At 35.1% G+C, this 27,807-nt stretch overlaps 1 protein-coding gene across 2 annotated transcripts in view; it reads right to left on the reverse strand.

Annotated features, from left to right (window-relative positions):
• LOC145243379 (tRNA-dihydrouridine(20a/20b) synthase [NAD(P)+]-like) overlaps positions 1-27,807 on the reverse strand; it is a 340,728-nt gene that overhangs the window by 31,694 nt on the left and 281,227 nt on the right. For both annotated transcript variants that reach the window (XR_013862859.1, XM_080106212.1), the window contains exon 9: positions 1,423-1,616. Coding sequence is in view for 1 of the 2 variants with exons in the window: in XM_080106212.1 (XP_079962338.1) it covers positions 1,434-1,616 (183 nt within the window). In the remaining variant the exon portion in view is untranslated. The remainder of the gene's footprint in view (positions 1-1,422; positions 1,617-27,807) is intronic.

A 27,807-nucleotide genomic window follows, 5' to 3' on the forward strand; every position in this document is an offset into this window, starting at 1 on the left:
TATTTGTGTCACATTAAAAATATTGAAAAATTATCTATCTATTATATACAAGGAACTTTGTGCGCATGTTTATTCCCTATAGACTTGGAAACGATTGGGCCAATTTTTATGAAATTTCACACAAATGTACTTTATGTATCCGGCAGTGTTCTTAAATAGGTTTTGTATCAGAATGTCTTTGATAAATATGAATATCAACAAAAAAAAAATCTATTGAAAGAAGGAACAGGTGATTCTGACCAAAGTTAACCCGTTATACAGCCTAACATCACAAGTGCATTTGAGAAGTTTTACTACTGCACAAGCAGATAGGTTCTCAACTAGAGCAAGCAATCAATTGATTTGATTGAAAAATGGGTAATTTCACCAATTTAAATGACAATAAAAATATGGGAGTGTGAAACATTCGTTGACCATCATTCAATCCCAAGCAACGTCGGGTCTCCCTGCTAGTTATTATTTAAAATCTCATTTTATATACATATACAATTTAACAATTAGACAATTTTATATACATATACAATTTAACAATTAGACAGAAAAAAACACATCATAATCTCTGCCAAAGCAGAGATTATGCTTGCAGTCGAGTTTGTCACAATGTTGGTTTGTGTACCACCTAGCATATACATCACTTGACCTATCGTCATCAAACTTGGTCAAAATATGTCACGGTTTAACTTAGAGATGATTTGATTTTAGGATATCAATAAACTACGTGACACACTTTTCATCACACTTTTAGCAATAATCACACATCACACTTTTAGCAATAATCACACATCACACTTTTAGCAATAATTTTGATTCTGTTCAATGTAGATTCACTATTTGGCCCATATTGAAGTCAATGAAGTCTTGCATTTGACAATTACTTTGAAATTTAGAATTTCAACTTCCAATCTTACCAAATTTGATGTATGGATCTGATGCTCTTTGATAATGGTAACCGCCATGTAAAAGTCTTTAGCCTGATCAGATCAATAATTTTTGAGTTATCAATGTTTCCATGACATAACCTCAAGAATACTAACACATGAAGAAGTAAGGCCCAGCTAAGGCTTTGGCTCATCCTTACGTTGGCAAGCAAAGATATACAATCTCATAACAGACTTATGTTCTTGTGTGCTATTGTTATTTCTTTTGCTGGGGGGGGGGTACTACAAGCCAGCACCCTCTACCACTAGAGGCATTACAAGAGATCACATTAGCCAAAAATAGATTCTGGAATAATAATGAATGGCCTTTTGTTTTTGTTTATTTGGAGGGTGGAGTGCAAAACACTTCTTTAATTTTTTTCTTCTATGAAAGAGATTAGAGCAATATCTTAAAGTGATTTGCCGCAAAGATTTCTCTCATCCAGTGCAGACATATTGAAATACATCCAGAGAATATGGTAAATCAATAAGATTAAGTAATTACCTTCGCACCGATCAATGCCTATTTGTAACAACGGATATATCATAGTTATCCTCAAGGAATTGCAGAACAGCTGAAGTGCTGACGAGGGAAGAGAACACGGTCTGTTCTGCGCGGCTCATCACTTTCTGCAACATGAATGTCAGATGATGGTGAAAACATTGAAATGAGGTTCCTGTAGACAAAGCCAGTGAGACCTGAAAAAGAAAAGAAAAAAACAATTATTAGATTAGTCGGGAATCTAATAAATTGTCTAATAGGTTACAAACTCATGTTTACTTAAGCACAATTGTACAGGTTTCTATAATCTACATCTATAAAGTTACTAGCAAGGAGACTCGACGAATGTTCACTTCCAATACGTTTATGGTTATCGAAAATGGTGAATTCGCCCATTCGTCAATCAAATTGATTGATTACCTGCTAAGCACTGGTGTATATTGTGAATTAGACGTTCAGACGTATCTCAGCGTTTGGTTGGAACATGATGTCAACAGCTGGCTTATGTCGAGCAACAGCTCGGTTTTAGCTGCTGTCTGACATAGCAACGTGATCAGCCTATCAGAACACGCCACACTGAATTTTTATAATAAAAGCAACAACAAAAATTTTTATAATAAAAACAACAACAATTTTTTTTATAATAAAAACAACAACAAAAATTTTCTTTGAACTTTTTTCTTTTTTTTTTTAAACATTTCCTTAAAATTATTTGACTCCACAAAAATTAATTTTTGCATCTTTTAACCTTTTCTTGACAATTATTATTAAAAAAAAAAAAATGATTAATAAAACACCAAATTAGGGTAAATGGTTATTTTGGTTTCTACATTTTTTTACATTTATTCATTTTTCGGGCTGTTGACGTCATTTTGCGGCTAAAGCTGAGCAAATGCTGAGATACGTCTTGTTCACAATATGCACCAATACCACCTGACACTATTCGGGAACCCACTGCAGTGCACCAGACGGAAGCTCACATGCCTTCCCGTAGTAACATAGTTCATAACACATTTGCGTTCATTTTTGCATTAAATACTAATTACTATTAATCCCTTACTGTGCATCAAACGGATCCCATAATGCATAGTTTTGTCTTTTAAGATGAGGATAATAGTCCACAAATAAATAGAAAATATGCAAATTACTCATCTCAAAAAAAATTCCAATAATTAAATATTTGTTATAAACCATCCCCATAAGTAATCAACTTTTGTTTGTATAATATTACACATGTTTACACCTAGGACTCACACAGTGTCTAAAGGGACATAGGACAAGTAATAATTTGACTCCCTTTTTTTTTTTTGTAGCAACAACAGTTATTTCCGGGTATTTTCCCAAATAAAACGAGATCATGCGCCTTCTCTCTCACCTCTGTCCTCTCAAACATCATCCACGTCTCTAATGTGATCGTCTTCTCTAGCATGCTCTTTCTTCCTTGTAGTCTTTTTATTTTTCCTTACTATGACGTCATTTAATACACAGCTCGGTACTCGCATATATACTGCACTCTGTTACATTCACCATTTTCAATCCTCTTATAATATTCTTCAACTGACTATCATTTCATCTCAGTAACTCTCATCCTTTTGTGGCTTTTGGTCTCGATGAGTGGTGGCTCATTAATGGAAAAGAGAATGTTTCATTAAATAAAACTGACAACTCCCAATATACCAAAACTCTTTTGCTTTTTTCTTTCGATGGCACAGTCGTTGTCTAAAAGAGAATGTAGGTAAAACAAGTGGCATTGAAGCATTGAAGCGGTATTGAAGTAAACAAATTGAAGATCTTGGAAGACATTGCCAAGAAAAACAGTTTGCAAGGTCAACTGCTGATTCTGAGACAAAGATATCTAATACTATAATTGAATGTTTATAGTATAATATAAATATACACACCATTTAGACGAATAAACCGTAATTGTTCACAATTTCCAATACCACTTCAAGGTCCAAAACTACTAAGTGTCATACCGACAGATTCCAACCCTGAAAGCAGCAATTATTCCCCCTTCGTCAAATAGTTGCTCATGGAATGTGAGGACTAAAGGAGAAAATAAGGGAAGCAAAAGGTTGCTGAAAGTAAACTCAAGGTCTACTATGGTCCTGGATATAATTTTAAAGTTCATCCAGTGATGAAGTTCAAATTTTGGAGCTGGGGGGGGGGATAGCATTACCTTGACCCGGCGTGTGGTAGTACCCATCATGGTCTCATTAATAGAATTTCTTCGGAGCATGACACTAAACTGCTTCAAACATCCACTGGCAACATGTTCATTTTTACCTCATCCTACAAGGGGCGTGCAATAAGTAATGCCCTGACCTACTTCCAGTGGTTTGATCTAGCTGAAATTTTGCATGTGCAATGGTTTATATCTCTACGGGTTATGTGGCAAATTACAGCTTTGAACTAATTGTGGTTTCTGTTTTACAGGTGTTTGAACTGAGTCAGGTGTGAAATGGAGCCTGTTGAATGTCGAGCAGTGATCCGGTTTTTATATTTGAAAGGACGCACACCACAGGAGACTTTTGATGAAATGAAAGAAACTTATGGTGATAATGCCCCATCATATGACCGTGTAAAACGCTGGCATCGTGAATTCAAACATGGCCGGAAGTCTGTGGAAACAGCCCCCAGACCTGGTCGCCCCCCTTCTACCATTGATGAGGCATCTGTCCGTCAAGTTGAGGCTGCCATTTTGGAAGATCGGCGCATTACTATTCGCCAAATAGCCCAAGATGTCAAGATTAATACAGTGTCTGTGGAAACTATCATTCATGACCATTTGCATATGCATAAGGTGTCTGCCAGATGGATTCCCAGGTTGCTCACACCATTCCAGAAGAGAGAACACGTCGAGTACTCGAGTTTGAATTTGGAGATATACCAAGAAGATGAGTCAAAGTTTTTCAAAAAACTGATTACACAGGATGAAACCTGGGTCCATCACTATGATCCAATGCAGTGGAAGCACTTGGACTCACCACCTCCAAAGAAGGCAAGGTTGCCACCCTCTGCTAGCAAGGTCATGCTCACAGTCTTCTGGGACCATGACGGAGTAGTGATGACAGATTTCCTAGCAAAGGGTACCACAATTGCAAGAGCCTATTATGCTTCACTTTTGAGGAAAGGGAAGCTATCAAAATCAAGAGGCGGGGCAAGATCAGCAAAGGTACCCTCTTCCTGCAGGGCAACGCTCTGATCCACAACTCGCATGTCGCCAGATCAGAAGCATGGGCGTGGGGTTATGAAATCCTCCCCCATCTTCCTACTCTCCTGACCTTGCACCCTCTGACTTTCACCTCTTCCCAGCCATGAAGTTGTTTTTGAAAGGAAAGCGTTTCCCAGATGATGCAGCCTTTATTTCTGAAGTCACGTCGTGGTTAGAGGACCAACCTGGGGTGTTCTACAAAAATGGTCTCCAGAGCTGCATCAAACGATGGGAGAAATGCATAACTCTGAGTGGTTCCTATGTAGAGAAAGACTAATAACCTTGCCAAGTTTTGTTACTCTACTGCTATGGGAAGTGGGTCAGGGGCATTACTTATTGCACGCCCCTCGTACCACCTGCAAATTTACATTTCTCAACCTTTTCTACATTTGTTTTTCTGCCTACTTCCCAACCCTACCAACTACTCAAGCTCTCCTCCCCAAATTAAGTGATGAAAAAAAGGATACAATCTATGTAGAAATATTAATACAAGAACATACTTAAGATGTTAATTTTTTTCTAATATTTTAACACTATGACAGATCTTATTCATTGAATAAATGTTATTAATTCTGTTTAACATGGAAACTAGCAGGGAGACCCGATGTTGCCCGGGATTAAATGATGATCAACGAATGTTTTACACTCCCATATTTAATTGTCTTTGAAATCGGTGAAATCGCTTCTTTTCAATCAGATCAATTGATTGCCTGCTCTAGATGGAGACCCATTGTGGTGCACAAAGACGAAGCTTCATATGCCTCCCCATTGTGACTTAGTCCACATTACATTGCAGTCTAGATTGTATAGTAGAGAACCTATTGTGGAGTTTATAAAAAGAAAATGTATATATAATGACTTGAATGAAAGTTTAAAATGAAAAAATCATGGTGTAATCGTGCTCTAAGCAAAAACATTCATTTCGAATGTGCCCCTGCCATATCAAAGAGCTTACTGCTGGTTTTATATCGCAGGCCTTTCGGCTTGTGTGCTAATAAAACTTCTCAAATACATTTGTGACGTTCGGCTGTGTAAAATGTTAACTTTGATTAAAATCGCCTGTTCTTTCTTTCATAAGATTATTTTGATTATCGATACTTATCAAAAACATTTCAATACAAAACCTACCTAAAAACACTGCCAAGCACATAAAGTACCTTTGTGTGAAATTTCATAAAAATCGGCCGAGTTGTTTTGGAGTCCATAAGGAACGAACTCACAGACACATAAAGTTCCTTTTAAATAATAGACAGAGATAGAGAGTGTATAAAGCAGTAAACGCTGGGAAGAGTGTGACAGTAAGTCTTTAGGAGAATGGGGTTAGTTACTTATTAGGTTGAGAGTTTTTTGTTTTTTGTTTTTTGTTTTTTAGTATGAGACCACGTCGTTCAGAACAAGGAAGCGGAATGGGGGTAAAGAGTGTAAAGTACAAAAAAGAAAAAGAGGAAACAGCAGGATACAAGAATTAGGTCATCCAGTATTAGTCCATCACTTATAACAGCTGCTAAACTTCTGACTGACAATCAATATGGATTTAGACAAGCCCGTTGCACAGCAGATATCCTAACTCTCTGAACATATATACCATTCACTAGACAAAGCAGGGGAGGGTAGAGCGGTAGCCCTTGATATATGTAAGGCTTTTTACAGGGTTTGGTACGATGGTCTTCTAAGGAAAATCAGATCATATGGTATCACTGGAAGAATACATAATGTAATTAAATCCTTCTTAAGTAAGAGAAAAATCCAGGTTGTCCTCGACGGTCGTATATCTAAACAATATGATATAAATGCGGGAGTACATGAGGGGCCTATCCTAGAACCTTTATTATTTCTGATATTCATAAGTGACCTCCCTGATAAAATTGTTTCTGAGATGGATATATTTGCTGATGACACCACTCTCTATAACAGGCACGAGGGGGGAAACAAATAAACACATATCTAAGGAAATGGCAGAAACACTAGATGAAGACCTCCAATCTGTAGTATTTCCTTTAAACTCTTCGGCCTAATGTTCACAGGGAAAATGAATCAGAATAGATACATTGAGAGTATTACCAGGCTGCTGTGAAGAAGATGGGCTATCTCTACCATGCTAGAAAGCTGCTTACGCCTGAAAGTATTCTGTACCTCTATAAGGCCACCATTCGCCCATGTATGTCACATTTGGGCTGGTGCATCTGCTACTTGTCTCTCACTCCTGGAGAGTCGTCACCCTGATAGGTTCTGAACTGTCATCCAGGCTTCATCGTCTGTCCCATCTACGAAATGTTGCATCCCTCTGCCTGTTCTACAAGTATTTTAATGGTGAATGCTCTGACGAACTACAAGCACTTGTACCCCTTGAAGTAAATACACCTGACAAACCTGACAAGCAGCTAATCCCTCCCCTACACAGTAGAGATCCCTAGGTGTAAGAAAGCCTTCTATTCCAATAGTTTCTTCCTCAGAACTGCAGGTCTTTGGAACTGCTTTCCCAACTGTACTGACATGCAGAAGTTCAAGTATAATGTGAACAAACATCTTGCTACTCATCTCCCTTCATAATATCCCTACAACTTACGTCCCCGATAGTAGCCCCCTACTTCAAAGTGGCATTGTGCCTTGTTTGGAGTGAAAATTGCATAAAAAAAAATTTTCTTTTTAAATTAATGGTGGTCAATTTTTGTTCATTTAGGTCTTTTTACGATTGGAGACATTTGAAAGTGGTCAGGCCTCAATTTGAGAGCTTCGGGGGAGGGTGGAGTCATGCCTTAATAATCACTACTCCCAGGTCGATTCTGGTTCAAAAAGTGTGTACCTTCCAGGTACTCATCTATGGGTTAAGTAGAGACTATCGTTTACAAACTATTTGCTTACAAACAGAATAACCTACAAGTCAAATTAATTTACAAACCGAATCGTATATGGTTTCGACATAAAATCACCCAATCACATTTAAAATGTTGTAAAACCCAACAATCAACCAACCTAAAAGGAAAGACTAAATTACAAAGAATTAAAATTTGGATTCGAAAAGAAAAGGCAGAAATGTAATTCAGTCCCAACCGTAGCAAATATAGCCAGGGAGTTGAAGGGGAGCTGCCAGCAAGTCACAGCAAACCCATGTGCACACGTGAACGAACACTCACTTATTGAAAATAACTTTTATCAATCTATATATCTAGAAAAGTGAGAATGTGTGTATGTGAGGACACTTCTCAACCTATATACTCAACGAAATTTTGATCTACAAACTTGAAATTTCGTATATAGGGTATTCAGACAGGTGGGAAACTTTTTAATCGGTTTTTATCCAGAAAATAGGGCTGCTAAGGGGGTAAAAATTGAAACATTGGTACATGAGGGTCATCGGATTTTTATCTGTTTGTCAACTGTTTCACAAATGTGCATGCGTGAATTGTTCACATGACGGAGTCCTTATGTTAAGAATAAGTAGGTTTGAAAACACTTTTTAAAGATCGTGTCAAGCTAGTCTAATGGTTATCATATTTGACTCACGGTCTTTAGGTTTTGGTTTCAATCGTAGTTCGAGTATTTATTTCTTTTTTTTTTTACTTACAAGAAGTGAACTGTTAAGAAAAAACGATACTCGCATGCACGTCTCAGTTTCTTTTCATATTTTTTTTTACTTCGTTATTTTAAAAAGGAATTTAACATTACGTTTAATACTTATGGTATTTGTGCTTATGATAAATAAGAAATCTGCATTAATTAAAATTAAATATTTATGCATACTTTACGACCAGGCAACATCGGGCGACCTACTAGCATGCTTATAAAATTGTCAATATGAAAAGGTTTTGTTATAAAATTTCGTTTTTCTCAGTTCTTCATTTATAAAACTCTGTTCGTGTTTTTAGTCAGCACTTGCTAATTGGCAATATTCAAAGACAGTAAAATAGTCTTACCAAAAACCAAGGGCCACACCACACATTTATGGAGAACTAGCAAGATTTCAGAATAAGTTTAGTGGATGAACTTCAAAGTTGGCCTAGTGTTGATTTCAGATTAGGAAAATTCAGGCTGATCCATCATTCGCAAAATGCATCAGAGATTGAGAGATGCATTCTCCAAGCCTATAAAGATTTAGCATCATCATCAAACGACCTAACGGCTCAGTTATGTGGTTGGAATATACATTTTTGTTAACATTCTCGAGTCAAAGAGATTTTCTTTAATTGGCTCACATAAATTAGGGCTGGCCGTTTTGTCAAATGTTGTAGTAGATGAAAGACAATAAGAATATAAAAATATTCAAAAGATCTGTCATTTCTATAATGGAATGGATAAACATAAACTAATACAATCTTATAAAACAATGAACATTTTTAGGGTTCCGTTTTTTTCTGGGGTTTTTTCTGTTTTTTTTTTTTTTCCTTTTTATTAATGAGTTTATCATTATCTGTGCCTAAACCTAAACGTAGGTTCGATGAACAAAGCTTCTTTCGTAGAACTGCATGCCTGTTGAACTCTCTTCCGTTTGCCTGCTTTCCAGCTGACTACAATTTGGTCATCTTCAAGTATACCTAAGAACACTGCCAGGCAGATAAAGTAACTTTGTGTAAAATTTCATAAAAATCGGCCGAGTCGTTTGGAGTCCATAAGGAACGAACTGATAGACACTCACGCGGTTCCTTTTATATAAGATAGAGAGTGTATAAAGCAGTAAACGCAGGGAAGAGTGTGACAGTAAGTGTTTAGGAGAATGGGGTTAGTTACTTATTAGGTTGAGAGGTTTTGTTTTTGTTTTTTTTAGTACGAGTAGTATAAACCAGTTCTTGATGAGCCACCCCCTTAAGTAATCTAATTTACCAAATTTCCACTACTAATAATTACTACGATATTGTCCCATTGACTACTGTACACTCATTAACCCTTATCCTCGAGTGACCTCTGGGCCTTGATAAGTGGTGACTTCTATATAATAAAAAAAAAAAGAGTTAGTGCTTATCAAGGCCTGGGAGCCACTCAAAGATAAGGGTTAAAGAGATTGCCAGTTAGACGATGATAACCATCACAAGAGAATTGGAATCAGCCAGTATTTTGAATTGCAAGCCATTTATTGGTTTCAGAAGAAAAGAAAAATCAGTCTTGTTTCCAATAGTTGCCAATCGGAGAAGCTTTGAATTGTAAAAGCCAAGACAAAGATGGAGAATAGGGTTTTCCTTTGAGTAGTCGATCCGTACAAGTGTCAGATTGTAAAAGTCTGCAGACAAAGAGCAAATTTCTTCTTGTGTTGGGCACGAAAAATCGTGTGAGAATTATAAAATATCTTGCATGTTTTATTGAGCCATTCTAGTTTCTGATTGGTTGCAAGCAAAGCATAGTTCATTTGATTTGCCAAGTCCTATCGGCAGTGTCTATAAACAGAACCTTTTAATCTGGGGAATCATACTCCAGTCATAATAGCAAAAATATTACAACACAGTAGAATGTACAGAATCGATTATCCCAAACAGCAACTCAACAGCAGCCTCATAACTCACTTCTCTTATTTTGTCCTTCAGTCCCCACATTACATGAGCGATGTTTTTGACAAAGGGAGAAGAATTGCTGTGTTCTGGGTCAGAATCTATTCTTCTAACACTTATCATTTGCTAATTTTTGACATTGAAGTACTATTTTGTTTTTAGCTCCCTACATAAAGTAGCTTGTCTGGAGCGAATTCTATAACAAAAAAAAAATCGTTTACATTAGATTTGATAACAACAGTGTTATAGTCAGTTGGGAAGCAGTTATGCAGTATTTTGTTCCACAGATGGAATGTTCTAGGACATAAACTTTATTCCTGGAAGTTGCATTTGGTTTTTGGTACAAAGAGGGAGAAAGTTCATTGCTATAGTTGTAACTAAGCGAGTTGTTGCTGTGAATGTTTTTCTTTGTGTGTCTCAAATCTGCAGTTATAAGGATAAAAATGTTGCAGAGGGGAGGGGTGCCTACTAATCTATATAATATTCTGCTTATTTATTCCTAAGTTAGCCTGTACGTTATGCTTTGAAAAAGGCCAAATACAATGTTTGAAGGCCAAACTGCTTCAAAAAAGGCCAAATTCATTAAATTTGACTTTAAAAGGGCCAATCTGGCAACCCTGGACGAATCTATGAGTGACCTCCCTTCGATGTAACCTCATTTTTCGAATATCATTATAATAATGATATATGATCATTGTTGTATTGGTATGAGAAAAGAACTTGTGTGAATTTTTACATGAAGCGGTTCTTCACAAAAGAAAAAAGTCAAGGAAACATTACATAAAAAAAGGGAACATTCAAAGAGATATATGCTAGATGGAAGGAGAAAATAAAAGATTGTCTCTTCCAATATGATTTTATTATTTGTATTGAACTATGTAGCACAATATTACTTTCTGAGTATTTCTTAGTACTTATAAATTTATCTCATTTTGGCCAGTTCTATATTTAAAATACAATGGACAAAATGTTAATAAACTCATATTTGCTGAGTGTTGTTGGCTAATTTTTTTTATCAGCTTTATCAGTACATATTTGTTGATTCAATATATTTCTCATTTCGTGAAATTTCCATGGGTTCAGCTAGTGTAAAATATTAAGTGAGGAACAAGAAAAGCATACATACAGTGTAAGGAGATTTTACCTGGGGGAGATGTGATGGTAATAGTTACTATGATGAGAGGACTGGAATTGCAAACGTTAGATAATAGAATCTAAGTTTGGAATTTGATTAAGAATGTGCTTTTGTAATTCAAATGCATTTTGATACATTGAGCTGTTAGTTAAATCAAAAAGTAAACCGTTGTCATTCATGGTCTAGTTAAGGAATGCATGAAAATAAACAAGTTTGATAGATGCTATCAACGGAATCAAAAACGTTGTCATGAAGACATCCTGAGCACTTGTTCTCATTGTGGAGCCCACGGGACACCCACAGTATATAGAGTAGACAGATGTGAGAAAAAGATAATGGTCGATAGCCCCATATGTTGAGAAGCTTCTGGAACAGACCTTCACTCTTGATCTGAAATGGAACACATACATCAAATCGGTTGCCAAGATTGCTGGAAAGATGGTTGGATCACTCTACTGCTCCAGTAGGTATCTCACTGCTGATGCATTCCTCTATATGTATTAGAACCAGGCGCGTCCTACAATGGAGTACTGTTGCTACATCTGGATAGGAACTGCTCGGCACGCCCTATCCTGCCTTGATAGAATTAAAAAACAGCTTCGAAACCTAATAGGTAATGCCCTTTTCTCTTCCCTGCAACCTCTTTCGCACAGAAGAGGGGTTACAAGCCTCTCTGCTCTATCGCTATTTTCATAAGTACTCGTCTCAACTCCAATCTATGGTCCCCCCCCCTTACTAAACTTTCACAAAAAACACTCGATTAACCAAAACCACTGTATATGATTTTCCCCACTCTCTACCTGTGCCTAAATGTAAATGCAGATTCCATGAACAAAGCTTCTTTCCCCAGAACTGCCCGTCTTTGGAACACTGTTCTATTGGCATTCTTCCCGGCTAAATACAACATGGTAGCCTTCAAATCTAATGTAAACAAGTTGCTGTTTAGTCGTCCTCATAAATAATCAAATACTACCCAATTTACATCATTAACGATTACTTAACTAGCACCTTATATTCATTAACCCTTATCCTCGAGTGGCCTTCAGGCCTTGATAAGTGGTGACCTCCCCAAGTAAAAGGAAAAAAAAACAATAAAAGTAAGCAATGAAAATTCCTTTTTGTTTTTTGAGTCTTCGTTTGTGAACCAGCCTACTGAAGATGTTTCACAAAACTGAAGAAATATAATGTTTCTTTTTAGTCTTTAATTTAGTTTTAATCATAGAAGCCTCAACACAGATATAGACTCCCTAACATACAGAGTGACTCAAAAAATTTATCCATGATTTTAAAAGTATATTATTGACCTAATGCTATGTCGTGTGTCTAATATTTTAAACCTTTAACCCCCCCCCCTCTATATACCTAACAATGTTCATCTAATTTCATGCATTTGACTTATGTATTTGAAAAGTTATGGTTGGAAGCATAACCAGATTGTTGCCTACAAAAGCATTGGTATGAGAAACAAGGATATTATGTGTTGTAAAATGGTTGACGATGCATAGAAATGAACAGTCAGGTACAGCTTCCACTGAACTAATTCAAGGAAGAAAACGGTCAATTCACACTAAGAAATGTGATTTCTGCAGTGAAGAAGTGGATTGACCAAAATCCACAAAGAAGCGCCAGAAAAATTGCGAAATAGATGGATTTCTCAAAATCCTCAATACAAAAGCAATGAAGGAAGACAAAGTTAACTCCATATAAAAATCAGTCTAGGCAGCTAATTTCAGAGGCTTCAATGAAGAAACGGTTGGATAAAGCCAAGCTGATGTTGTAATAGATCAAGTATTCCCAAGACAAGGTCTTGATCAGGTCCGATGAGAACATGTTCATGGTGGAGGTTGTAACCAACAGGCAGAATGATAGAGTTTATGTCTGTAGCTTTGAGGAACTGAATCTCCTTCGATCATCATCTTGGAGGAGTCAAAGTCAACAGTCAAGTTTATCTAAGTTACAGGAAAAAGTCTTTCCTTGGCTCAATGAATCATTTGGGATCAATTTAATTTTCATTTAAGATGAAGTGTCAGCCCACATGGCAAATATGACTCAAAGGACTGTTTTCAGGGATTTTGGGACAAAACAATCTGACTGCCCTCGAGTCTAGACGTCAATTCTATGAACTTTGCATTCTGGTTTATCTTGAAAAATAAAGTTTAAACTTATTCCTATCTCAATTTGAACTCGCTGAAAGCAGCCATTTGTTCTCCTTGGGCTAAGTTGAACAAAGAAATGGTGTGGCATTCTTGTGTGTCAATGAGAAACTGGATTGAGAAAATAATTAAAACAAAAGGTGGGCGTTTCGAAACGATTCCATCGATTAATTTTTCCATTATTCTTTTGGTTTTCTTTGAATTCATCTTTTTAGGTTACTCAGTAATTAAAAGAAGTAATGTCACATTTAACCATCTGAGGATGTTTACATATTTTAGTGGGGGTCGCATCATATTAAACAAGGTATCTAAAAAGTTGTTTCGTTTGATAAAATGTTTGCCCTTTTCATGTTGTTTTGTTACTAATGGGTCACTACTTATCAAGGCTAAAAGCTACTTAAGAACAAATCAGAGCAGATCTGGGAGTAATGGCAAACAAGAAATGGTTCAACATTCCACAAAGCTCCCTAATTGGGGCCTCACCACCAAATGTAGTTTAAGGTCATACTCAAGACCAAAATAAAATTAAAATGTCTTGAAAGAGATTAAACAAGTTAACTTTGTAAATGTTTTTATGGGGCTAAATTGTGTACTGCCTTCAGAAAGCAAAACCTGATGGAGGCAATGGACAGATTTGTACAAAGATTTAAATGATATTAATATGTGTTTGAGAACGCCCACTGTAACTTATTCGAACCACCATAACTCTTTCTTTTAAACTACAGTAAACATCAAGGTATAATACGAGCATGTTGTATGCATTGTTTGACCTTTGGGAAGAAGGAGATGCGTGTGTGTGTGTGTGTGTGTGTGTGTGTGTGTGTGTGTGTGTGTGTGTGTGTGTGTGTGTGTGTGTGTGAATGCAGAAAAATATAATTTGTTGGGGGAGAGGGGGTTCTTTTCTCTCTGAGAGACACAGTGTCAATGTTTGTTTAACCTTTTAAAATAGACAAGTAAAATAACGGGAAAATGTGCGTATTTTCCTCAGCTAGAGAGAAACACAAAGCGAGAAATCTTGGAAACTCTCCAGTTTCCAAGATCTATTGACAAATTTTGCAAGTCTATATAAAATGAAATGATGACAAGAAAATAAAAAAAGTTTTCAAAAAAAGATATTGAAACATCTAATATATATATATACAGGGTGTCCATAAAGTCCGTGTGCACTTTAAAAAATTTATAACTTTATTTATATTTGCGATAGAAATAATCTGTAAAAAATGTAAGTAAAAATGTATCTATAGTTATGGAATAATTTTTCACAACAAAATTCGTAACAATTTTTAGATAAGTAAAAAATAAGTAAAAAACATTTTCTTTTGTTTTTCAGAATCAATTTGATCCCATGGCTTCAATTGAGGAAAAAGTAAACTGTGTCCTTTGGTTGGCGGAATTGAAATCTACTATTGCTGTACAAAGAAAGTTTAGAATTGAATACAATAAAAAAGCGCCTCATAGGAACACCATTGTTAAATGGATGAAAAAATTTAAAGAGACAAGCTCTGTCCATGATAAACCACGGTCTGGAAGGCCATGTGTCAGTGACGAAAGTGTTGCTTCCATAGAAGAATCCTTTACTGCAAGTCCAAGAAAGTCTGTAAGATGGGCATCATTGGAGCCCGGGCTGCCAAAGTCTACTGTGCATAAGATTCTGCGGGCAAAACTTCATATGAAAACTTACAAAATTCAATTACATCAACAGTTGTTAGAAGAGGATTATTATGCATGTCTAACTTTCTGTCACCAGTTCAATGAAAAGCTTTGCAATGATGATGCATTTGTGAGTAATTTACTGTTTTCTGATAAAGCAACATTTCACATTAGTGGCAAGGTCAACAGGCATAATTGCCGAATTTGGGGAACTGAAAACCCAAATGAAATTGTTGAACATGAAAGGGAATCTCTTAAAGTTAATGTGTGGTGTGCTTTGGGAATAAATCGAATCATAGGGCCATATTTTTTTGAAGGTCGTGTTATTAACAGTGACAGCTACTTAGATATATTGCAGAATTACTTTATTCCGCAACTTGAACAATTGAACTTGAAAGATGATACAGTGTTTCAACAAGATGGAGTTCCTTGTCACTTTGTTTGGCGTGTTAGACAGTTTCTAAATCAGGAATTTCCTAACAGATGGATTGGAAGGGGTGGACAATTTCATTGGCCTCCACGTTTGCCAGATTTGACTCCATTAGATTTTTTTATGGGGACATGTGAAAACAATTGTGTATGCAACCAAACTTTGTTTATTGGAAGATTTGAAAGCTAGAATAACTAATGTGATTTCAGGCATTACTATAAATCATTTGGCAAATGTTTTTTGTGAACTGCAAAATCGTATTACCCTTTGTATTGCAAATGATGGAGGTCATGTGGAAAGTTAAATAAAATTTCAATAAAAGCTTAAAAAATATAGATTTACTTCTTTCAAATCCATTTTACAGATTATTTCTATTGCAAATACAAATATTGTTATAAATTTTTTAAAGTGTACACGGACTTTATGGCCACCCCGCGTGTGTGTGTGTGTGTGTGTGTGTGTGTGTGTGTGTGTGTGTGTGTGTGTGTGTGTGTGTGTGTGTGTGCGTGCGTGTGTGCGTGTGTGTGTAAAAATCAATATGAAAAATATATAAATGTTTATATCTTTTCTCTATATATTTCCTATTTGTTGACGTATAGGAACACAAAAAGTCTTTTTTTTTTTTGAAAGCACAAAATTTTCAACCGATCCTTCGGTCTTCTTCAGTGTAAATGACAGAAACACGAGTGCATAGTGGGCAGGGCTAACAGCAGGAGAAGAACGGGTATAACCAATGAGGTTCAGATGTATCTGAATTCCACTATCCCAATATTTTTTACTTGGAATCGTCAGCTACTTATATATATATATATATATATATATATATATATGCACACATACACACATACGCACACATTATATTTTTGTTTGCGTGTCCATTCATTTACTTTCTCAGAAACTACTCATCCGATCTATCCTAAATTTTGTATGCTCCTTTGTTATAAGGTACAGCAAACTAAGTATTATAGTATCCGTTTAATGCACAGGGATTATTTTCTATATTATTACATTTACTCGAGAAGTTTGGCACAAAATACTCATTTTAAGTCAACTCCTATAACTTTTGCCTATTTTTAACAGGCTAAAACATCTAGTATATTATATACTAGCAGGGAGACCTGAAGTTCTCCAGGATTGAATGTGGATCAACTCCCATACTTTTATTGTCATCAAAATTGGTGAAATTACCCATTTTGAAATCAAATTTATTAATTACCTGCTTTTGTTACAGACACTGTAGAGAATTTACTGTTCTGAAATTATCTATAAATACTGGCTTCACCTAAAGTTTTAAATGCAAACGTCAAGTATCATGCTCCAATTGTGCTCTAAACAGAAACATTCATTTTGAGCATGATCCTGTTTTACAAAAGAATGTGCAAGTGTTTTATAGACTAGGACTTTCTGCTTGTGCGGTGATAAAACTTCTCAAATGCACTTGTGATGTTAGGCTGCATAAAATTGTTAACTTTGATCAAAGTCGGCCTTCATTGTTTAATTGAATTCTTTCTATTATTGATTTTCGATACATATCAGATGCATTCAGCAACAAAACCTATGTAAGAACACACCCAGACACATCATATATTTTTGTGTGAAATTAAAAAAAGAATCAGCCCAACCATTCATAGGGAACGAATTCACACACACACAGTTCATTTTACATAATTATATATATATAAAAGGAACTTTGAGTTTGTGTGAGTTTGTTCCCTATGAACTTCGAAACGGCTGGGCTAATTTTTTAAAAAGTTAACACAAATGTTTTTCATGTATAAAGGAGTGTTTTTAGATAGGTTTTGTAACTGAATGCAAAATTACAGGTAGAAGGAAACCAGCCAGCAGGAAGTGAATTTCATAATCTTGCAGTTCTTGGAAAGAAACTACTGGAATAGGAGACTATATTATAATAAGGTGTTAAAACAGTGAATTGATGGAGACAACTAGATTAATGAGTCAAAAGGGCTGGAACAAAGGAAGCAGGGAATAGATAAGACAATTCCAAAGAATGCATGGCATTATAATATTTATTAAAAAAAAAAAAATAGACTGAGACTAACAACATGATGTCTGTGAGAGAGAGGTTACAGTGAAAAAGAAAGGGCAGGGTCAATCTAATTACAGATACGTTTCTCCAATTTATCAAGAACTTTCAAATGGGACAAAGATTCACCAGCTCAAATACCACAACAGTACTCCATACATGGTCTGATAATAGATTTGTCGAGAGGGAGAGTGAATAGCTTCGGATATGAGAGTGTTTACAGCGATAGACAACCGATTTTAGAAGAAGCTGAAAGAGCAATGGATCTATTATATTAATTCCAAGAAAGATTTAATGAGAAAAACAAACAAGAAGTTTTAGAGTCGATTTCTTACCTAGAGCAGAGTCATCTATGACAATCTCAGGAAGAAATGGGGCAGAAACTGAGTCTTAGCAGGATTAAATGAAACAAGACATTCTTTACCCCAATCCATAACTGAACCGAGGTCAACTTGTAGATCAGCTGCATATTCCGAATGATCCAAGGGAGATGAGCGAGAAGCAACATCAGAATAAAGGGTGGTGTCATCAGTATAAATGCTAGTTTTCTGAATAATATTCTCTTGAAGCTAATTTATATAGAGAAGAAACTGAATCCAATCACACAGGAGATCCTCATTGTCAGCATTGATCAACGGATTTACGATTTACGATTAACAACCAAAATTTTTTTTTCATTTTAAATTCATATCAGTATTTTATCACAAGATCATGTTAACCTTGGCACGAGCAGTCTTGTTTGTGCTTTCTTTGCTAAATAGCAAATCCCTCAAGCTTTACTGTTTTTTCTGTATTGTTTTTCTCTGCTTAGCGAAAGATAATGAAGACGTCGCCCATGTCCCGCTGACTTTGCGAATATACGAGATAATATTACTAGTAAAGACGTCACAGCAGGTAGGCTGTAATTATTGTAGTACAAGATTTCAAACTGCTGAAGAACAAGGTGGAGGATCAAATGATAATGAATGTTAATATGCAGTTTGAACATTATATATATATATATATATATATATATATATATATATATATATATATAAAAGTAGACGTACCCGGCATTGCCTGATATTAAACGTAAAAAAAAAATGAATTTAAAAAAAAAAGCAGAAAGAAACTGAGACATGTGCATGCGACTATTATGTTTTTTCCTAAACAGTTCACTTGTTGTAAGTAAAAAAAAAAAATACTCGAGGTGAGATTGAAACCAAAACCTTTTTAAATATTATGATTCAAGTGATTCAAGTATGACAACCATTAGGCCAGCTTGCCACAATCTTTAAAAAGTTTTTTCAAACCTACTTATTCTTAACATAAAGAAGCTGCCATGTGAATGATTTGTGCATGCGCAGTTATGAAACAATTAACAAACAGATAAAAATTCGATGATCCCAAGTACCAATTTTTCAATTTTGACCCCTTAGCAGCACTTTTTTCTGGATGAAAACCGATTAAAAAGTTTTCCACATGTTTGAATATATACCAAATATATACCCTATATACCAAATTTCAATTTTGTAGATCATAATTCGTTGAGTACATAGGTTGAGAAGTGTACTCACACACAAACATTCTAACTTTTATATATCTCCATCTCCATATATAATAAAACGACTGTAGAAATTCCCCTTTGGACCAAAGTATCATAGGTTTGCAACAACAGATGCCACATACAAATTCAATACATCTAAGCTATGCCACTATTTTATGTGGCTTTCGAACACCATTATAGACATATTCCATCGTTATATTAAGATACTAACATTTCATCTCAGGAGTAACATCATCACAATCACAACATCTATAAATTTTCTCTCTAAACATATAGTCATACCACTGCTTTCAGTTGTCACTGGGAAGAATTCTACACTTTCCACAGATTCTGTGATTTCACCTATCATAACTGGCTATTACATACATATACCTAACATAATATTTCCAATTTCCACTTCATAAATAATAAAGGCTCCCTTGTCAAATTCTGTCCATTCTGATTGGCTGAGCTCTGAAAATTCTCATATACTGGAATCCAATTCCTCCTTTTATAAACAAACAGTTGCTGAAAACTGTTATTCCCTATTATTCTGTTTGTAAAGGGTTACTCTCCCCCCCCCCTCTCTCTCATTTTCATTCTCTCTCAGTGAACGTCGCTTATGGTTTTCATTAGAGTTTGTACATGCGTGTGTTTGTATGTGTGTGTTTGGTTAGGACTGCGTCTAAAAAAAAACAAAACAACTTTTGTTATTAAACTAATTGCAAAAAAATTGATAAATGTAAATAAACATTACAAAATGCAACTTTATGTGAGTTTATTGTATTTATTTGCTTCCAACCAAAGCAAATTAGGCACAAGGCCGTTTTTAATGTGGGGTAAAAACCAGCTCCCCTAAAAGTAGGCACAAAGGGGGCACTCTGGTTACCAAAAATAATAATTGTCCTAGTATAGAGGGTTTCCCCTCCATTGACTGGTACAAATTATCTTAAGTGCAGCATCTTCAGAACAGATACTACACTTTGATGGTATTTATTTGCTCCCCCACCGAGCAAATTAGGCACAAGGCCAATTTTTAATGTGAGGAGTGAAGGGAGGGGGAAGGGAAAATGGGGACCAGCTCCCGAGAGGTGGGAAATGGAAGCTGGTTAAAGGTCAGGCATGTGGGGTTGCCCCCACATCTGGTCTTTGCTAGTCATAGCTAGTCATAGCTTGCAGTATCTGCCGGAACAGATACTACACTTTGATCCCGACACGAAGGCCAAGAACAACAGAAAAAAGGCAATTTATTTGCTCTCCCACCGAGCAAATTAGGCACAAGGCCGATTTTTAATGTGAGGAGTGAAGGGGAAGTGGGGACCAACTCCCCGGGGAGTAAGGGAGCTGGATAGTGACAATTAGTATGAAGGGTTGCCCCTACATTGACCAAGGATTTATAATGGTCTTTGCTTGCAGTATTTGCCAGAACAGATACTACACTTTGTTCCTGGCCCGAAAGCCAAGGTATTTATTTGCTCCCCCACCGAGCAAATTAGGCACAAAGCCGATTTTTAATGTGAGGAGTAAAGGGGAAATGGGGACCAGCTCCCCGGGAGTAGGGGAGCTGGATAGTAACAATTAGTATGAAGGGTTGCCCCTACATTGACCAAGGTCTTATATGCGGGGTTGCCCCCCCCCACATATAGTCTTTGCTTGCAGTATCTGCCGGAACAAATACTACACTTTGATCCCGGCCCGAAGGCCACAATATTTATTTGCTCCCCCACCGAGCAAATTAGGCACAAGGCCGATTTTTAATGTGAGGAGCAAAGGGGAAATGGGGACCAGCTCCCCGGGGAGTAGGGGAGCTGGATAGTGACAATTGGTATGAAGGATTGCCCCTTCATTGACCAAGGTCTTATATGTGGGGTTGGTATTTATTTGCTCCCTCACCGAGCAAATTAGGCACAAGGCTGATTTATAATGTGAGGAGTGAAGGGGAAATGGGGACCAGCTCCCCGGGGAGTAGGGGAGCTGGATAGTGACAATTGGCATGAAGGATTGCCCCTTCATTGACCAAGGTCTTATATGTGGGATCCCCCCCCCACATATAGTCTTTGCTTGCAGTATCTGCCGGAACAGATGGTATTTATTTGCTCCCCCACCGAACAAATTAGGCACAAGGCCGATTTTTAATGTGAGGAGTGGAGGGGAAATGGGGACCAACTCCCCGGGGAGTAGGGGAGCTGGATAGTGACAATTGGTATGAAGGGTTGCCCCTACATTGACCAAGGTCTTATATGTGGGGTCGCCCCCACATATGGTCTTTGCTTGCAGTATCTGCCGGAACAGATGGTATTTATTTGCTCCCCCACCGAGCAAATTAGGCACAAGGCCAATTTTTAATGTGAGGAGTGAAGGGAGGGGAAAGGGAAAAAGGGGACCAGCTCCCGAGAGGTGGGAAATGGGAGCTGGTTAAAGGACAGGCATGTGGGGTTGCCCCCACATCTGGTCTTTGCTAGTCATAGCTAGTCATAGCTTGCAGTATCTGCCGGAACAGATACTACACTTTGATCCCGGCCCGAAGGCCACAAACGACAGATAAAAGGCAAGCCTCTTATGTGAGTTATGTATATATATATATATATATATATATATATATATATATATATATATATATATATATATATATAGTGCAGAATTTTGTTGAAAATTCAAAGATTCACGTTTTCATTTTTATAACCTTCATTTATTTACTGGATTTTTTCCATTACAGCTGTTTCATTGATGAGTTGGCAATTTTACGATTTATGTTTCCATATATATATCCTGTCCCCATCAACTTCTTCAGATGTTTATCCATTAGATTTTTACAACAAAAGGTATATTTTTAACATGGTGGACATCGTATTCGGGTAAAAGGATTTCCACAGCCATGCTTCCTCACTTCCTTCATCTTTTAGTGTTATGTAAAGATAGTTTTCTGTTTTAACCCGTACTTTCGTATTTTTATTTTTTATTTATTATTCATTTATTTTTGTTTTAATTTTCCCTTTTTCTCCCTATTTGTTTTTTCCAATTATCATATAATATATATATATATATATATATATATATATATATATTATTGTATTTCCATTTTTTCCGGTTAGGTAGCTTGGAAATTTGTCTGTGTCTGTTACTTTGCTCAGCTTCATTTGATGACTGCCGGTCGATGATGAAAAATCCTGATGATCCAGATCAAGAGTAGTTTGCAAAACTCTTTCCTACAAAATTATCAAATTCCTTTCTCCTTTCTTTCTTCTTTCTGAATTATTATTGACCTCCATCTAAATTTTTTGGTTTATTCTATAAACAGTTTTCTTTTCTTTTTTCCATCGATGTACATCACAATTCGCTGGCGTTTGCTGTAACCATTAACAGGTCTCAAAATATTGTGTATTCACAAGTATTGAGAACATAAACATAAGAAACAAACATTTTATCTGTTTTGCTTTTTGTTTGTTCTCCATTTAAACAAACTGATCCACAGCAATGCGTGGGCGGATACAGCTAGTATATAATAACATGACTGCAGAAATTCCCCTCTGGATCAGAGTGTAATAGATTTGCAATAACAGATGCCACATACAAATTCGATATATCTAGGCTAATAGTCACTATCTTATGTAACTTTTGTACACCTTTGCAGACATTCAATCGTGATAATAAAATACTACATTACATCCTAGGAGCAACACCATTACAATCGCAACATTGTTAGAGGAAAGGATACCTATTTTTCAATTTAAATATTTAGTCCTACCAACACCACCAGTCAACATCGGGAAGAAGTCTACATGTTTCACAGATTCTATGCTATGTATGAGCCGTAACTGGTTCATACATACACAGATATACCATTAATTTTCCCATAGTAGAATTAAAAAAAATGATAACATCTCCCTTGGGAAAGTCTGCTGCCTCTAATTGGTTGCCCACTAGTTCTCTTATTGCATAATTAGATCATTCTAAACAAACACCTCAGAACATTACAATATGGCGTCGCTAGGATAAATATTGATTTGCACTGCATCAATTTCAGTTATTAGACACTTAATTTTCAACATATAACAGCAGCAAACGAATCTTCCACCCCTTTTATGTAACTAATGATTGTTTAGTTTCTCTGCTAAGACTAAAACATAAACATACGTATAGTATCTAGTAGTAAATGTATCTTTTACATTCGTCTTTCTTTCTTTCTGTTCGTCACTGTCAAATGTAAACAACATACTAGTAATTGTTGACATATTATATCAGTCGAGATTTAATGATAAATGTTTGCTTATTTTTTCCCCTTTACGCAACTACTTTTAGACATTAACTGGTATTTAGCCAGTTTAAGTCTCGTTTGGTAATGCCTGGCAAACAACAAAAACCACTGGATTATACTGCGTGAACTAAAAAAAATAATTGTTCATTAATTCAAAGGAAAAACACTTTCCATACAAAAAAGAAAAAGAAAAACAAAAAATAAATAAATAAGACAATAAATTTCATTATATTCTTAGTAATAGGAATAAAGTAGCAAAAGTTATAATCAAACAAAAAGTTCTATTACGTTTAACAATGTTTGCTTACATACATATTATTAATCTTAATAATTATAAAAGTTTGTGGACCGTCCAGGTGTCCTTGTTTGATTGCTTCAATTTTGTCTCTATATATGCATGTGCATATATTAGGTACAGGCAATAATGGCGGAAAAATGATAGTGGGGGAGGGGCATAGTTTTAAAAGCCGGTTTAGCATTTTTTTTTTTTGTAGGTTTCCGATTACTTTTTGATTATATCTGAAAGATTAAAGCCTAAAGTTAATTTCCAAAAGGAAAAAAAAAATATATATATATATATATTTGTACAAGTCAAAAAAAAAGTTTTTTTTCATGGCAACATTCAGACGCTGACAAATTTAGCTAAATTCTGAAGTTAAATGAATTCATTGTAAAATTCCTTTGAAAGATAAATATTAGTTTTCTGGAACTATTTCAAAGATAATTAGTAATTAGATATTGAATTAAATTTAAAAAAAACACCTTGTTTGTACAAAAAATAGCTTAATTAGTGCTCCAAAAGCAAGAAATTCGGGTTTTGCACAAGCAAAACAAAAGAAAAAGTCGTCTAAGCATGGATTCTATGAAAGCCCAAAATGTCAGAAAGTCAAAAGGCTGTCTGAAAATGACATCAGGTAGTTGAAGGGAGTTAGGGAGTGCAAAACCGACTGGTTTTCTTTTCTTTTTTTCCAGCCACGCATCCGTACATTTCTATCGTGAACGTTTGTATAATTTTTACCATTTTTAAATTTAATTATTTTTCTATGTTCTTGCTTTTAAATTTTTTCATCTTTTAAAAATTTTTTCAAGACCATATAAAAAGTATGTTATGCTGAAGATTATACATTCATTCAGGCAATGGAGAATATTAGAATCTTACATATAAAAATTAGGCTAAAAATATATCCCTAAAAAAAAAAGATATTTTTTCCAATTATTATTTTTTGTGTGAAAACATTAAATAAACAATGCTTAATTCAATGATAATATCGGTAGTTTGAGAAATTAATTTCATTAATATGGACTTTAGGGGCTTTTCTCGGAATGTTCCTGAAAAAAAATCAAGTTTTCTTTTTTTTTATTGCTACAATTTACGATACTTTATTTTCATAAAAAAGCAAAAATAAATTCATTCATTTTTTTTTTTTACTACTGAAAACCATAACTTTAGTAAAGGTGTTTTTTGTTTAAACATAATAATAAATTTCAACTAAGATCCAAATAAAAATAATGGCTTCATTATATATATATATTTGTTGAATGCTGAAAATTTGGTTAATTTCCTGATTTTTGGTGAATTTTCAAGTAAAAGGAAGGGGTCAAAATGTTTGTGTGTTTTATGAATATACATGCGGCTGGGAATCACTTGTGAATTTAATATTCCTTGTAAACTTTCTCCTTTGAAGGAAGCCGGCATAGCCAACCAAATCTAAATACCACACTATATATTTCCAGTTCTTTTTATGTTTGCCTCCCTCTACTTGTCCTTCTTGATTCAATATATGTTACTTCTCTACTCTATGGATTAGAAAATACAAAACTAATTGATAAGAAAAATACCCCCTCTCTCTCTCTCTCTCTCTCTCTCTCTCTCTCTCTCTCTCTCTCTCTCTCTCTCTCTCTGTTTTAATAATGGAATATTTTTTGTATTAAAATTGAAAAGACTTCTTTCTTTTTTATTATTATTAGTTATTATTGGGATTAAGATTTAAATTTCCATACGCAATTCTTTCTTAATAAAAAATTATTACTAATTATTATAAAGAATATAAGAACACAATTGATGAGACAAAACAAAACTCTTTGCCTTTGTTTTGTTGTAATAAGAGAATATTTTTGTCTATATTAAAACTGAAAAAAATAAATTCTTCCGTTTCTATTTTATCATTATCGGATATTATTGAGATTAAGCCTTCCTTTCTGTTCTCATAATATGTTAATTTACATGCACGATTATTTCTTTCTCCTTATTATTAGTTATTAGAAAGATTAAACTTTTCCTTCATATAAATTAAATTGGAATGTACGAGTTTTGAAGTAGGTCGGAAAGACGTACGTTTACTTTTATTATATACACTAGCAGTTCAACTCGGCTTTGCTCGTGCCCTATGTACTGTTCATAACTTTATGTACACACACATATATATATATATATATATATATATATATATATATATATATATATATATATATATATATATATAACTCATGTCCAGGTAATCTACATGTAAAATTTCAAGTGTTTGGATCTCAAATTGGTGGAGGAGTTTGGTAGAGTCTGCAATGGTCAACTCTTTCAACTTTGACCTCTTAGCAGCCAAATTTTCGCCCAAAAACTGATTAAAAAGCTTGCTGCATGTCTGAATACCCTTTATGTAAAATTTCAAATGTTTAGACCCAAAATTGTCTGAATAGTTTGCTAGAGACCGTAAAGGTCAAATCTTTTAAACTTTGACTCCTTGGCAGCCAAATTTTCGGATAAAAACCGATTAAAAAACTTCCCCTATGCCTGAATACACTTTATCTAAAATTTCAAATGTTCAGACCAATGTAATTTGGTAGAGACCGCAGAGGTTAAATTTTTTAAAACTTTTATCCCAATTTTCATCCTGAACATTTTTTTGGGCTCAAAATCAAATTAAAAGGATTGATTCATGTCCAAGCAACCTACATCTAAAATTTCAAGTGCTTAGACCCAAAATTGGCAGGAGTTTGGTAGAGTTTTCAAAGGTCAAATCATTGAACTTTGACCTCTTGACAGCATAATTCCTGGTCGAAAACCAATTAAAAAGATTTTCCCAAATATCAATACCCCTTATGCTAAATCTCGAGTCTGTAGACTGAAAATTGACAAAGTAGTTTGGTAGGGAAATGTACACACACACGATTTCACTTTTATAGATACATAAATTATTTACATAATGTACAAAAGTTGCTTAATATCTCAACCTCACTGTCCATGTTGTGTAAAGTATAGCTGAAACAATGCCATCCCAATATGCCACAGTTGATTGTTCACTGACGGCACAGTAATCAATAGTTTTCAAAAAGCAACAGCAAATAAATGTAAGAGAAAGTTCTGTATCGGTCGTCTCGTTTGACGCTTTCATATCTAAAAGCTTAATAGCTATTCAGGGTAAAGAGTGATCATTTCAATTACCTCCTCTTCGTTTGAACTCTTTTATGTTTATGAAAATTGTGAATATCAATGAACAAATTCTTAGATAGAAAATTACTCAAACCGAGTCTCACATTAAACTGACAAAAGTAAAATAGTCTATCACACAAACAATCTCCGCTCTCGTGAAGCGTTGGCACTATGCCATATTAGAAACTAGCTTGGATTAATGCTGTGGGAATACCCTTAAACTCTTGAATTAGTGCAGAAAGTTTAAACATTAAAAACACTGCTGTAAACAGTGTGACAATAAAGCTTAGTTACAGGTTTAAAAGACTTTTTCCACTGTGTGAGGTTTAACTTCATATTAAGTGATTTTCAAATGATTAAAGCTTAACTTCATATTAAATAATTTTCCAATAATTGAAATTCAACATAATATTAAGTAATTTTCAAATTATTGAAGCTTAACTACATACTAAGTAATTTTCCGATAATTGAAGTTTAACTACATATTAAGTTATTTTCAAATGATTGTAATTTAACTACGTATCATTCAACCACGGTAGTGGTTGAATATATGCTTAAGTCCGAAATTGAATGAATCGAGACACATTCAAACCCCCACCACTAATTTCGTTCGCAACCAAATTTCAAACAGGTTATATAGTTGGATAGAACACCTCATTAGCTACATTTTGAAAAAAAAAATTCGAAAATTGGTTCAGTAGAAAAAAAGTTACAAAATATGTGGGTTCACAAACAGGAGAGTAAGTACATAAGTGACTAACGCTTTTTTATATTTTGCATAACTTTTTTTTGTATATAAATATTTTTTACTGCGATTATGCCAATATGACATGTTAGCGTAACGGTTAGAGTACCGGGGGTTGAGGGAAGGATTTTAGGTTCAATCCCGTGTATCGGTTTTTTTATAATTAAAAAACTGAACTGTTTTTTAATAACTAATTTTTTTAACTCTCCTTATGATTTTATAGCAAAAAATGGTGGATTTATCGATTAAAAATATTAGTGAATTCTCTGATGTACATATTCTTTGAATGAACTCAAATTTTTCGTTATCACATTTGATGAAAAATGTAGTCAT

This window comes from Euprymna scolopes, chromosome 22 (genome assembly GCF_053919585.1).
Source record: "Euprymna scolopes isolate OS-2025 chromosome 22, ASM5391958v1, whole genome shotgun sequence".
Classification (NCBI taxonomy): domain Eukaryota; kingdom Metazoa; phylum Mollusca; class Cephalopoda; order Sepiida; family Sepiolidae; genus Euprymna; species Euprymna scolopes.